General features: G+C 39.6%; 1 protein-coding gene across 2 annotated transcripts in view; it reads left to right on the top strand.

The window, feature by feature from the left end:
* Window positions 1-14851, top strand: part of LOC124862656 (E3 ubiquitin-protein ligase rnf213-alpha-like) — a 50857-nt gene that overhangs the window by 13409 nt on the left and 22597 nt on the right. For both annotated transcript variants that reach the window (XM_047356703.1, XM_047356702.1), the window contains exons 21-44: window positions 670-829; window positions 916-1133; window positions 1241-1378; window positions 1503-1667; window positions 2412-3690; window positions 3778-3959; window positions 4064-4219; window positions 4301-7909; window positions 7993-8117; window positions 8613-8729; window positions 8806-8930; window positions 9007-9129; window positions 9206-9261; window positions 9728-9881; window positions 11887-12022; window positions 12105-12296; window positions 12377-12507; window positions 12591-12748; window positions 12834-13040; window positions 13147-13334; window positions 13430-13550; window positions 13663-13763; window positions 14345-14527; window positions 14654-14820. In XM_047356703.1, the coding sequence (XP_047212659.1) occupies window positions 670-829; window positions 916-1133; window positions 1241-1378; window positions 1503-1667; window positions 2412-3690; window positions 3778-3959; window positions 4064-4219; window positions 4301-7909; window positions 7993-8117; window positions 8613-8729; window positions 8806-8930; window positions 9007-9129; window positions 9206-9261; window positions 9728-9881; window positions 11887-12022; window positions 12105-12296; window positions 12377-12507; window positions 12591-12748; window positions 12834-13040; window positions 13147-13334; window positions 13430-13550; window positions 13663-13763; window positions 14345-14527; window positions 14654-14820 (8191 nt within the window). The remainder of the gene's footprint in view (window positions 1-669; window positions 830-915; window positions 1134-1240; window positions 1379-1502; window positions 1668-2411; window positions 3691-3777; window positions 3960-4063; window positions 4220-4300; window positions 7910-7992; window positions 8118-8612; window positions 8730-8805; window positions 8931-9006; window positions 9130-9205; window positions 9262-9727; window positions 9882-11886; window positions 12023-12104; window positions 12297-12376; window positions 12508-12590; window positions 12749-12833; window positions 13041-13146; window positions 13335-13429; window positions 13551-13662; window positions 13764-14344; window positions 14528-14653; window positions 14821-14851) is intronic.

Below are 14851 nucleotides of genomic sequence, written 5' to 3'. Positions count from 1 at the left end.
TTCAGATGATTAGGTTCATAGCTCGTTTAGAGACCCTTTTAATGATATGCTAATTTGGTGAGATAGGAATTTTGGGTTTTCATGAGCTGTATGCCACAATCATCCGTATTAAGACAATAAAAGACCTGAAATATTTCAGTTAGTGTGCAATGAATCTAAAATATATGAATGTTAAATTTTCATCATGACATTATGGAAAATAATGAACTTTATCACAATATGCTAATTTTTTGAGAAGGACCTGTAGATTAAACTATATTAATATATGTGAATAATCAGTATCATGAACTATTTCATAATTTAATGAAAAGCTATTGAGAGTCAGTTTGAAACATTTACTTGATGAACGACTGTTACCACATTTTACAAAAATGAGATTCTAGTAGGGATGTCTGTGGGAAGAAAGCAGAGAGGAATTCAGAGTTTCCAAACAAATATGATGCTTCAATTTCACCAGCACCAGAAGACTTTGGGAAATAGCCGTATCGTGCTATCCAGGCAAAAATAAATATGTAACTATTAGTTTATTATACCACATTTTTGTTTACATTCAAATGTAAACAATTTATCATCGTAGATAAAGTATTATGAACGCTACAACAACGACTCAGTAGCCTCATTAGTTTAAAATGGATGTACACTTTAACTTAATGTCCTTTTCCTTCTCAGATTCATGCAGACTTTCAGAGAGAGCCACTAAATAGGATTGACAATGACTTGATGCAGGCAAAGATGGTGCTGGTTGACATTACGGAGCCCCGCAGATTGTGTTTAGATGAGCTGGGACTTAGACAACACTTTGTGAGATGGGTGAAGGATGCCCTTGAGGGTGTGTATAGTTATTTTTTTCATAAAACAAATTTATTTAAGTAGTATTTTGCAAAGTAAAAAATTGTACTTACATGTTATTTGTAGATATCAATGAGTTGAAGGTGTTTGTCGACTTGGCTTCCATCTCTGCTGGAGAGAATGATATGGATGTGGATCGTGTAGCTTGCTTCCATGATGCAGTCCTTGGTTATTCTTCTGTGCTGTATGAGCTTAAAGCAGACTCTGGTTTTCCTGCTTTCAAAGAAGTGCTCAAAAAGCTCTGGAGAGCTTTGGAGAATGACAACAATTTGCCAAAAAAACTGGTGAGATAACAATATAAACATCTCTAATGAAGACTAATTCCAAGCATTTTGTTTATATTAGGGAATAGGATATTTTGTGATAAAAATATATTTTTCTAATCTTTCAGCGTGACAGCGCACGTCATCTTGAGTGGTTAAAAACTGTGAAGGACAGCCACGGGTCAGTAGAGCTATCCTCTCTCTCTTTAGCCACAGCCATCAACAACAAAGGAATCTACCTAATTAATGCACAAGGTGTAAAAAAGGTAAAATCAGTTCAGTAAAAGATTGCTCTGTCTCTCTTCATGCATTAAAGAGGTCATCTCTAAGAACATAGTTTCTACAAAATCATGGATACAAGCTTATTTCTCTGTTTTTGGTTGGATCCAGTTGAGTCTTGAAACTGCCCTGAAGCTGCAGATCCCTGAGGAGCACGATGAAGGTCGACATATGCGCTGCTACTCTCTTGAAGACCTAAGGGAGCTGCAAAACAAACTCATGCTTATGTCTGGAAAAGGGGATCAAGGACAGAATGAAGTTGAACATTTTGTAGAGGTAAAATTAAATAATTTAATCTGTAAAGAGCATACAGACGATTTTCTATATGCATTATGTTTTATATTGATTTGACTTATGGCAAAAAGTAACAAATTAGAAATGTCTCAAGATTATCTGCATATTCAGATTAGGTACATTTGGTTTACTGTGATTACTCTTAATATGTAAAAACATTCATGGTCCACTGTGGAGAATTGCACTATCAAGACATTGGCTGTATTTGAATCTCTTGCTGACAGTATCTGCTAATGTGCACAAATTGTTGCTAAACCCGTCATGTGTTCTGTGTTGTTTGGAAAAAAAAAAAAAACATGCTTTAAGGACAACTGGAATACCAAGAGATCTGCAGAGATTTGCCACCAACGTTTAATGTCTTTGAAATTATATAATGAGAAAAGACACTTCAATCTCTAGTGTTATAACACTGCAGTACAAGAACATAGTGTATCTATAAAGTTCAAGGAACCTAAAAAGCAGAGGTAAACAGAAAAGAATGAGTTAAGATTTATGTGAAAGGATGGGCACACACCTGTTTAAACAAAACTGGAGTTTATGGATTATGGTGGTCACTTTATTAAAGTGTCTTTAAAGTCAGTACATTAAGAGCTAGTGCAATGTATTATATCTTGAGTAAAATTAACTATTCATTCAATCAGTGACTTTAGAGAAAATCATAAATATTTTTGCATACTGATTCTTGAAAGGTTTTCTTCCTTGTGAATTACTTTTTCCATGTTACAGGTTTTTGCCAGTGTTCAAAGACTAACAGAAGCCTTCATTGCTCTATACACTGCTGGAAATCCTCTGTTCAGACACTGGGAAGTGCAAATTAATTGCTCCTCACGTGGCTTTGAATCTAGCATTTTGATGGATTTTAATTTGGACAGTGCACCCAATGTCATCGTGGAGAGCAGCACAGATGAGCAGCTTCCTGAACTCTGTAGAAAAATGGAGAAATGTCTGGAATACTGGATGAACTTTGTACACAAACAGAGATCCCAACATTACTTCTTAAATTACTACACGGCCGAGCAGATTGTCTACCTATGTAGCAAGCTGACGCAGCAAAATGTAAATAATGTCGAGGACCAAGTTCTTATGATGCTCTCCTTCATCAAGCCAAATTGCACATCTAAAGATCTGAGGCAAGTTTGGCACGAGCTCCAATATCAAATCATTACAAAACCCGAAGATCAAAACGAGGACATTGAGTTTCAGACTTTTGTTGTAGTGTCAAGAAGTGACCTGGAAGAGTTCTCAAGTGAATTGGATCCTTTGCCAAGTCTTGTGGAAAAAGCAAAGGGTCTTCAGTTATTTGATCACATATGGAATGCTTACATGAAAGACATGAAGAATTTTCTTCCCAACATTCTTGATATAAAAAGTCTTGGCCGACTGTTAGAAATACTGGCCAACAAAGATGACGAGGATGAAGAAGATGACAGTGAAGAAGACATTTCTGATGACAACATTAGGAATATCATAAACAGGCAGCTGCCTAGAGGTTTGGTCACTGGAAAGCCAAATCTCGTTGTTTGTCCGCATGATGATGCCTTGACATCTTGCATCTCAGTTTACATGAGCAGCAAAGATGAAGCTCTTCCCACCTATGATGAAGTCCTACTGTGCAATCCCTCAACTCCATATGAACAAGTGGAGCTATTCCTCAGGCGCTGCCTTGGCACTGGGTACAGGGGACAGAAGATATACTCTCTAGTATATGGAGATCTCCTGAGTTACGATGTTAGCTCTAAAGTTGAGAACTTTTTCCAGCGGATGAAAATGCAGAGCAGGAAAAACTACAGCCTTGTCATCATTTGTAGCTCAGAGAGAGAACATGCATACCTTCCATCTGCCTTCAGCCAGTACAGGTTGCACATGATTCCCCAAGAGCCATTAGCGGGGATCCAGCAGTACCTCCACAAACACTACACTGTCCCAGCAGAACAGTGCAGCGCTGCAGCAGCATTCAAAGACAGACTCTGTGTTGGTGTTGTCTCGTCTCAGAGGGCTGGTGTTGGTAGGTATATGAAATATTTCACCTTGATCACTTACAGCATAGGAAATATAATTGTTTATAGCTCTGTATGTATTTTTTAAATTGCAGGTAAATCTCTGTACATCAGGAGGCTGTATGAAAAACTTGAGCACTCAAATAAAGAGCAGTCAATGTTGAAATGCATTTGCTTGATTGAACCTAAAGTTGATGAGACTACCATCCTTCAGTCTTTGCTCGACACTCCTAAAAGAAAAGAGCTCATTATTTTCCATTTTGATGTCACATCATCGGTAAATATTAATTTATTTATAATTATAAGTCATTTAAGAAATTATTCTGGCATATTGTATTTTATTTTCTGTTGAACATGGGGTCTTTTTTTGATTCTGAAAAGGTCCAGAAAGGTCTCCAAGAATTCCTCTTCAAATTGTTGGTTCTGCGTTATTTGATGGACTCTGAGGGGAAAATGTGGAGGTGCAATGACAAACAGCTGTATGTGATAGAGATTTTAGAGCCCACTGTCAAGTCAACAAGAAATGCTACTCGGGAGGTAAGAGTTTTTAGCATTTCATATTGATCACCCTTTGTTTATCTTTGTCTACCTCACCTCTCTCTACCTTTTTCTTAATAGGCACAAACAGCAAATGGCACGTTTTTGGACGTGTTTCCTAATATTTTCTGTCGACCACCCAAAGAGGTCCTCATGCTAGAGATGAGAATGCAGGAGGATCCTAACATTGTGAGCAGTGATGACCCACTGATGGATGATAAAGAGTTCAGGAGTGAGGCCTTTCAGCGGCCTTATCAGTACCTGACACGGTTCTATAACCACATCGATCTAGATGTGTTTACATATCAGGGTGTTGAGGGGTCACATGTACAATGTCTTCAGATGCTTCTCATGTACTGTGGTGTAATGGACCCATCCTGGGCTGAACTTAGAAATTTCACTTGGTTTCTTAACCTGCAACTGAGAGACTGTGAGACATCAGTTTTTTGTGATGCCACTTTCACTGGGGACACACTCAGTGGATTTAAAACCTTTGTGGTGGACTTCATGATTCTGATGGCCAAGGACTTTGCCACTCCATCACTAAGCATCTCTGACCAGAGTCCTGGCAGGTCACAAGTTAATCTGGCTGGTGTCCGAGATGAAGATCTGGCTCCTTTTCTCATCAGAAAAAGATGGGAAACTGAACCACATCCATACATCTTCTTTAATGATGATCATGTTTCCATGACCTTTATTGGTTTTCATCTTCAACCCAATGATCAGAACTATGTTGATGCCATTGAGCCCACATCTGGAAGGGTCATCAGACAGAACGTCATGACCAGAGCATTGTATGAAGGCCTACAGCTTCAAAGAGTTCCTTTCAACATTGACTTTGATACCCTTCCAAGATGGGAGAAAATAGAGCGAATCTGCAATGTGCTTGGTATCCAGTGGCCTCTTGACCCCGATGAGACATATGAACTCACAACAGACAACATATTAAAGATGCTAGCAATCCATATGCGGTTCAGATGTGGCATACCTGTCATCATAATGGGAGAGACAGGGTGTGGCAAAACCAGGCTGATAAAATTCCTTTGTGAATTGCGAAGAACTGGAGTCGCAACTGAGAACATGAAACTGGTCAAGGTGCATGGAGGGACAACCTCAGAGATGATCTATGCTAAAGTCAAAGAAGCAGAAGACATTGCTTATATCAACAAGCAAGACTTTGGGTTTGACTCTGTGCTTTTCTTTGATGAGGCCAATACTACAGAGGCTATCAGCAGTATCAAGGAGGTCCTCTGTGACAAGACCGTGAAGGGAGAATATTTAACACCCAACTTAGGGTTGCAGATCATTGCTGCATGCAATCCCTACAGAAAGCACACAGATGACATGATTCAAAGGTTGGAATCTGCTGGCCTTGGGTACCGAGTTAGAGCAGAAGAGACTGATGAAAAACTGGGGTCTATACCTTTACGCCAGCTAGTGTATAGAGTTCAAGCATTGCCACCAAGCATGATACCTCTGGTATGGGACTTTGGACAGTTAAATGATCACACAGAAAAAATATACATCCAGCAGATTGTGCAAAGAGTCACTACAACCAAAGCAATTGATCAAACTTACATTCAATGCATCACGGATGTTCTTTCAGCCTCACAGAAATACATGAGGACCAGGAAGGATGAATGCAGCTTTGTCAGTTTGAGAGATGTGGAGCGCTGCATGCAAGCTTTTGTTTGGTTCCATGACCACCATGAAATGTTCTTTTCAGAGCTTCAGAAATTTGAGAGTAGTCAAAACAAAGAAGGAAATGAAGGACACCACAGAGATCCTGAGGATCGAGATCCTGTTCTCTGGTCGCTTGTCATGGCCATAGGAGTGTGCTATCATGCCTGCCTTGAAAATAAGGACAAATACAGACAGAAAATCAGCAAGCGACTACCACCATCATATAAACCAGTGAGATTAATGCATGACATCTCACTCATGCAAGATTTACTTTTGAGTGGTGTGCCAATGGGAGATACTATTGCAAGAAACAGTGCCCTCAAAGAGAACGTCTTCATGATGGTTCTCTGCATTGAGCTAAGAATCCCCCTCTTTTTAGTTGGAAAACCTGGAAGCTCAAAGTCCCTTTCTAAAACTCTAGTAGCAGATGCCATGCAGGGCCAAGCTGCTCATTCTGACCTTTATAAGATGCTCAAACAGATCCATTTGGTGTCTTTCCAGTGTAGCCCTCACTCAACTCCAGAAGGCATCATCAACACATTCAAGCAATGTGGGCGGTTTCAGGAAGGGAAAAACCTGAATGAGTACATTTCAGTTGTGGTTCTTGATGAAATTGGGTTGGCAGAGGACTCTCCAAAGATGCCGCTAAAAACTCTTCACCCATTGCTGGAAGAGGGTTGCATTGATGATGAACCACTACCACACAAAAAGGTTGGATTCATTGGTATTTCCAACTGGGCACTAGACCCTGCAAAGATGAATAGGGGCATTTTTGTCTCACGTGGTGACCCTGATGAGAAAGAACTCATTGAGAGTGCTAAAGGCATATGCTCGTCTGATGTAATGGTTTTAGAGAGAGTTCGTGATTTCTTTAAACCATTTGCAAGATCCTACTTGAACATTTGTCGGAAACAAGGGAAAGGATTCTTTGGCCTACGTGACTATTACAGCTTGATAAAGATGATCTTTGCTGTGGCCAAAACCTCTCAACGAAAGCCCACAGCAGAGGAGATTGTTAAGGCTGTGTTGAGAAATTTCAGTGGCAGGGATGATGTAGATGCAGTTGTTGTCTTTACCGAAAGACTTCAAATTGCTCCAAATCTGGAGAACATCAACACCATTGAGTTTGTGAAAGAAAACATTCAAGCTGTGGGACAAGAGGAAGAGTGTCGGTACCTCCTTGTGCTAACAAAAAACTATGCAGCCCTACAGATCCTACAGCAAACATTCTTTTCAGAAAGTGGTCAACCAGAAATAATCTTTGGATCTAGCTTTCCAAAAGACCAAGAGTACACCCAAATCTGTCGCAACATCAACAGAGTGAAGATATGCATGGAGACAGGTCAAACAGTTGTGCTTCTAAACTTGCAAAACCTCTATGAAAGTCTCTATGATGCCCTCAATCAGTACTATGTATGCTTGGGAGGACAGAAATATGTCGATCTTGGATTAGGAACCCATCGTGTTAAGTGCAGAGTGCACAAAGACTTCCGCCTAATTGTCATTGAGGAAAGAGAAGTGGTCTACAAACAATTCCCGATACCTCTCATCAACAGACTGGAGAAACACTACCTTGACATCCACACTGTCCTTAAGGCTGAGCAAAAAAACATGGTGGAAAAACTGGAGACATGGGTGCAGCTTTTTGTTTCTCTTATTGGTCAGCATACTGGAGCAGCTGAGACTTACAAGTACACCCCCCCCGATGTTTTCATTGGCTACCACTCCGATACCTGTGCTTCTGTGATTCTTCAAGTGATGGAGGAGCAGAAGGACAATTTGGAAACTTCAGATTCTGAGAGGGGACTGCTTGATGAGGCGAAACTCATACTACTCAAATGTGCTACACCAGACTCTGTGGTGCGATTGGACTGCACAGGCCTGCCAAAAGTGGAAAGTCAGCATATGGCCAAAGTGTACTTTGAGGAGCAGAGCAACAGCTGTTTAGCTGACTACATCCATGCTCACACAAGACAGGAGACAAGTAGCAGCACATTCTTCACAGAGGTAATGCTTACTGGCCTTTTATCTTCAAATAAAGCCTTTAGTTGCTTACGATTATAAGATCTAACGTGAATGTCAAACCATAGGTGACGACATTCTCCAGACTTTTGACCGCGTTTGACATGGAACCTCTGAAGAAAATGTTTCACAGCGTGGAGCTTCTCTCTCTCCAACAGTTTGACACAGAGCACTCCTTCCTAAAAAAGATAAGGTTTGTTTTTTGTTGTCCTGATATTGTAGTGACTACCAAACCATAAATAAACGGTCACTCGGTGAAATAAACTACATCTAAAAACACATCTTCGATGATATTTTCTATACCAGTGGTTCTCAAACCTTTTATAACATGTACCACCTAAATGACTACTAGGTTTTTCAAATAGCAGCATCGTTACAAAAATTTTAAAACAGTATTACAACAGGATTTGACATAAAAATAGCAAAACATAATAATAAATAACCCTGTGCAGCACTATACAACCTCCTTTAGTGAACAGGTGGCTAAAGAGAAGTCAATTCTTCATATTTCTTCAGAGAAGCACATACGGCAGCCCAAGTTCCACCAGTGGTGTCACATACAGAAAGTCTTATGTTTAGAGCCATGGTTTTGTCAGACTAGCATTTTATAAAATGTAATTTGATATTGTTAACCTTACTTACAAGGAATATTCAAAAAATGAAAGATCAAATTCTGTTTTTATTGAAGGAACTTCCTCACAGCTGAAAATGGAGGCAGTTTGACTGGACCATGCAATCGAATCCTCATCATTCAGTGTAATTTTGATGAACCCTCTGAGAGCACCAACCTGATTGCGTCTGCAAAGTTAGTCCATTTGTTTTCTGTGTGGATTTCACCACCTTGTCCTGTCGCCATGTTGAATGTTGTGGTACATTTTCAGGTATTCATCACTAAATGAGATCAACAAGTTAACACAGGAGAGCACAGGAAGAAAGGTGTTTGTCTACTTTATCACAAGGTTGCCAAGAATGGAAGGAGGGACTTCTTACATTGGTTTCCATGGAGGTAGGATAATACTATTTGTGTATTTTTTGTTTTTAATCTGACCAGGAAATAATCCAAGACATCATACGTTTTACAGGCCCTTGGAGATCAGTTCATATAGATGACCTCAGAAGGTCAAAGGACATTGTTTCAGACATCAAGACCTTGCAAAACATGAAAATCAGTCAAATGTTTGAAACAAAAGCAACTCAGCCTGAAGGTAAAAGTAAGGGCTCAAACTAAGGTACAACTTTCACCTATATGTTTTGCACTACATATATATTTGTTTTTTACAGCTATGGAGACTGATGACATGTACACAGAGAGTGAGCAGGAAGAGTTGGAAGAAAGCGTAAGTATAGACTGTAAATTTGACATTTTTAGTAAGATTAAACCAATATATACAGTCATGTTCAATAAATAAAAACATTATTTAAAAGTACACTTATTATTTCAGTAATTCATTTCAACAAGTGAGACATATAGACTAAATACACACATAAATATGTTTTCAAGCTTTTATTTCTTTTATTTGTGATGATTTTTGGCTTACAGCTAATGAAAACAAGACATTTAAGATTAGAACATTACCAAACAACCAGACCAAACAATTCTTAAAACATAAATGTGGTGCTTAATACCAGATTGAGGTTTGTTTCTTTAAAACGGCACTTTTAATTTGACAAACGAGCCTTATCGGACACCATATTCTAACTTTGTGAATATGGCTATAATACACTAATTGTGCCTCCTTATGTTTTCCGTCTCTTGTCCACTATAAGTGCATATTTTAATATCAACTTGTCTCCTTCATGAAGGGCTTGGAAAATGTTGTGGACACCACATCGTTGCTTCGGAGCTGTGTGCAGGCTGCTGTCGGCATGCTAAGAGACCAAGCCACATGTGGCTTCCGCAGCACTCGGAGGGTTGAGATCCTTTTGGCTCTCCTGAGTAACAATGATGAAATAAAAGGTAAAACGATAAACATCTGTGTTTTTCTTTCATTGTCAATATCACTGTTTTGAAACAATAGTTTCGTAATACCGTAAATTCCGGACTACAGAGCGCACCTGATTAAAAGCCACATGCTCTAATTTTAGTTCATTGGACCTCTTTGAACTACTCATCAATTTGATTGGTCTACTGTTAGCAGGCAAAATGTTTTTGGCGGCATGAAAAAAAAAAACATGCACTAGCCACACCGTTTTATGGGCCGCAGTGTTCAAAGTGTGTGAAAAAAGTAGCGGCTTATAATCCGGAATTTACGGTAAATGTTTTCTGGTTTACTAAAATCATGATGGTTAGATCATATATACAGGTCCTTCTCAAAATATTAGCATATTGTGATGAAGTTCATTATTTTCCATAATGTCATGATGAAAATTTAACATTAATATATTTTAGATTCATTGCACACTAACTGAAATATTTCAGGTCTTTTATTGTCTTAATATGGATGATTTTGGCATACAGCTCATGAAAACCCAAAATTCCTATCTCACAAAATTAGCATATAATTAAAAGGGTCTCTAAACGAGCTATGAACCTAATAATCTGAATCAACGAGTTAACTCTAAACATCTGCAAAAGATTCCTGAGGCCTTTAAAACTCCCAGCCTGGTTCATCACTCAAAACCCCAATCATGGGTAAGACTGCCGACCTGACTGCTGTCCAGAAGGCCACTATTGACACCCTCAAGCAAGAGGGTAAGACACAGAAAGACATTTCTGAACGAATAGGCTGTTCCCAGAGTGCTGTATCAAGGCACCTCAGTGGGAAGTCTGTGGGAAGGAAAAAGTGTGGCAGAAAACGCTGCACAACGAGAAGAGGTGACCGGACCCTGAGGAAGATTGTGGAGAAGGGCCGATTCCAGACCTTGGGGGACCTGCGGAAGCAGTGGACTGAGTGTGGAGTAGAAACATCGAGAGCCACCGTGCACAGGCGTGTGCAGGAAATGGGCTACAGGTGCCGCATTCCCCAGACCTGGGCTACAGAGAAGCAGCACTGGACTGTTGCTCAGTGGTCCAAAGTACTTTTTTCGGATGAAAGCAAATTCTGCATGTTATTCGGAAATCAAGGTGCCAGAGTCTGGAGGAAGACTGGGGAGAAGGAAATGCCAAAATGCCAGAAGTCCAGTGTCAAGTACCCACAGTCAGTGATGGTCTGGGGTGCCGTGTCAGCTGCTGGTGTTGGTCCACTGTGTTTTATCAAGGGCAGGGTCAATGCAGCTAGCTATCAGGAGATTTTGGAGCACTTCATGCTTCCATCTGCTGAAAAGCTTTATGGAGATGAAGATTTCATTTTTCAGCATGACCTGGCACCTGCTCACAGTGCCAAAACCACTGGTAAATGGTTTACTGACCATGGTATCACTGTGCTCAATTGGCCTGCCAACTCTCCTGACCTGAACCCCATAGAGAATCTGTGGGATATTGTGAAGAGAACGTTGAGAGACTCAAGACCCAACACTCTGGATGAGCTAAAGGCCGCTATCGAAGCATCCTGGGCCTCCATAAGACCTCAGCAGTGCCACAGGCTGATTGCCTCCATGCCACGCCGCATTGAAGCAGTCATTTCTGCAAAAGGATTCCCGACCAAGTATTGAGTGCATAACTGTACATGATTATTTGAAGGTTGACGTTTTTTGTATTAAAAACACTTTTCTTTTATTGGTCGGATGAAATATGCTAATTTTGTGAGATAGGAATTTTGGGTTTTCATGAGCTGTATGCCAAAATTATCCGTATTAAGACAATAAAAGACCTGAAATATTTCAGTTAGTGTGCAATGAATCTAAAATATATGAATGTTAAATTTTCATCATGACATTATGGAAAATAATGAACTTTATCACAATATGCTAATATTTTGAGAAGGACCTGTATTTTTGTTTTAACTGTTTTATTATTTATTAATATTATTACTAATATTTAGGTTGACTACAGTTGCTGTACTTGTCATTTTGTTTGTTGTCAGAGGAATTTCTTCAAACAGTGAAAAGGCGTCTTCACTCATTGTTACTGATTCATGATGGGAACACATTATCCAAGAGCGACTGGGTACTCAAAGAGGCTTCAAACATCGATGCCTTGCAGGAAGGAGGCACTTTCAGGTAACCACAATAACCTCAATGCATACAATGTAAAATAACGTTTGTTGGAAGCTTTTGTTGACTTGTTTTGCAATTATTTCAGACACACCTTATGGAAGCGTGTTCAGGCTGTGGTAGTCCCCATTTTGGCACATCTAGTTTCAGTGATTGACCGGGACCAAAACATGGATCTCCTGCTTGATAAAAACTCCTCTGAGTTGGTGAAGAGATTGTGGTTGGATATCTTTAGCAATGAAAAACTGCTGGAAATCTCACACTTAATGATGGATCCTAGGTCAGTAGTAGCAAAATGTTTTTTATAATAATATTTACTGTAACAGGTTGTTTACCTTTTTATGTTTATACCTTTTTCAGCTCTGAGACAAGAACGATCCTTGTTCAGAACTACATTGCTCAAGACAGGAACATGTGCTGCAGCATGCCCTTCAGCTGGAGAATTAAGGACTATTTAGAGGAACTTTGCATTTATGCCCTACAGAATGAAGGTATAAGCAAATTAATAGGTCCTTAAGTTAACCTATTACAGATGCAGATATACAGTATCAAACTTGATTTATATGTTTCCCAGGACACACTGAATTAGAATTTCTTGAGTTCTTTTGGAAAACACCGCTCGGCCGCTGCATTGAGAAAGCCGATTCAGAGACTCAGATGGAGTTTTATCATCGCTACCTTCAAGATTTCATCTTTATGTCAATGAATGTCACTTCTCCAGAAGATCTGCAGGTTGTCTTGATTTTACTCAATGCCCTATAATGTCACATTGTCTGAGAACGCATATTGTATTAAAGCACATGTTCTGCCTTTCCAGCTTCTCTGTGGTGCCTTGAATAGTTGTGTCAGTGAACTACGACTACAGCTGAATGACACTGAGAATGTGACAGCTCTTCCATGGGTTCATGCTGCTTATCACAAGTTTAAAAACCGGCTGCAGAATCTCTCCCGAATGATGTGTATCGAACCCCAGGTGACCAACGACCTCCTTGGGAATCCACATGCAGGAGACAACATTGAACTTGTAAGCCTAAACTTGCCCCACATACATTTTTTATATATATTTTTTTTATGCTAGTCATCAGGCTTTTGACTTTAATGTCTTGAAATACATTTTCCTTGTCTCCAAGGTCCTCGACATTTATGCTGCTTTTGCATGTTTGGAGCACTTGGAGCCCAGATTGCTGGACACTGATGCTCAAAGACAAGGGTGGCTCAGGCAGGTGAAGAAACTTCAGGTTCCTATTGAACTAATCTGTTCAGAAGACAGTGTGAGGCATTATGGAGAGAGGAGCAAGATGATAGTCAACAGAGTCCAGTAAGTTAAGGGAAAATCATCATCAAGGTTTATAGTGTGTTTACTTAATGATACAAACTGTGAGGAAAGCTGGTATTGTGTTCCTTTGTATTCAGATCCGGATGGAATCGCATATTTTCTCTCTCTTTATTCGTGGAGCACATGTTGCTGGAAATAGAGGAGCTGGACAAGAAGCTCACACCTTTAGTGTTGGAGAGTATGCGAGGGCTTGGCAAGGTTTTTACCTTTTTTCAGTTTTCTTTTGAAATGTTAGCATAAAGCTGGCTCCAAACTGTTTTTTTGTTTTCCCAGTGAAGCTTAAATGTTTACATTTTTCTTTTCCATCAAGATTCTTGAAAAAAATTCCGAAATCAAAACTCAGCAGATTTTTGAGGCAGTAATTGGTTTGCTGAAAAACTGCAAAGATGGAGCTGTGGATCGCATTTTCAGGTAAAAATCTAAAATTCAGTATATATATTTAAAACAAAAAGCATAAAATTGATGACAGTCATCCTTAGAATTGAATTCTGGGCTGCACGAAATTAGGAAAACGTAAAATTATGTTTTTGCTGTTGAATATCGCAATAATGATATTGATAGCAATTACTCTCTTTCGGCCTCTCTTCTGTTTCTTTTCTACCACTGAAATGTCTTCACCACTTTTATTGAGCTTGTCACTAAGTTCTATATTAGGTGCAGTGATAAAAGACATAAAATGACCCAAATGTATTGCAGGAAGCAGTGTTTTAATGCATGGTCCCGGATGTGTTATATTCTACCAAATATTGCGTTGAAGCATCTTGCAATATTGCACACAGTGAAATTGCAATGATGATTACAGCTCCTTCTTTTTTTGTTAATGATGTTTGGTGGTACCTTCAAGGAACTGACCAAGTGTCTTTACTACATAGTTTTATCTTAGCCTAAAAAATGTTAGTAACTAGATCCTAAACTGAATATTTACTGTGGAATCTTTGTATTCTTGAATGAAACCTGGCTTTTCTGGTTATGTTTGTATTTTCTGTGACCAGGTTCGGTCACATGCTGTGTCCAGTTTGCATGGGAGACCCCCAAGATCCACTCTGCCTGCAATGTAACCACATCTACTGTGTAGCTTGTATCAAACGCTGGCTGGTCCCCGGTCAGATGTACTGTCCCCTTTGCATGGATCCAGTTCAAGAAAACTTCCCCTTGGTTCCCTCAAATGATATCAAGTAAGTAATCTATGAGTTGTGTTTTTAATGTATATTTATTTAATCTTTTTAGAGGATTTGTGAGCTCGGACAATCAGACATGAGATCTAATTTAATTAATATATCTGTGCCTCTTGTTCTGTGTAGGATTCTTGTCAGCCAGCATGCCCAGTTCAGAAAGCGGTGCAACGCTTTCTTCATAGACCTGGTGTCTACCGTGTGCTTCAAGGACAACTCTCCACCGTGTCCAACGGTCATTCTTCATTTGCTATCTTTCCTAATGGTGGAGGCCAGCCCGGTTCCTATCCTTAGAGGTACTGTGTTACAGCCTTTTCCCCCTCCTTC

This window comes from Girardinichthys multiradiatus, chromosome X (assembly GCF_021462225.1).
Source record: "Girardinichthys multiradiatus isolate DD_20200921_A chromosome X, DD_fGirMul_XY1, whole genome shotgun sequence".
NCBI lineage: Eukaryota > Metazoa > Chordata > Actinopteri > Cyprinodontiformes > Goodeidae > Girardinichthys > Girardinichthys multiradiatus.
This window is presented reverse-complemented; position numbering and strand designations above follow the sequence as displayed.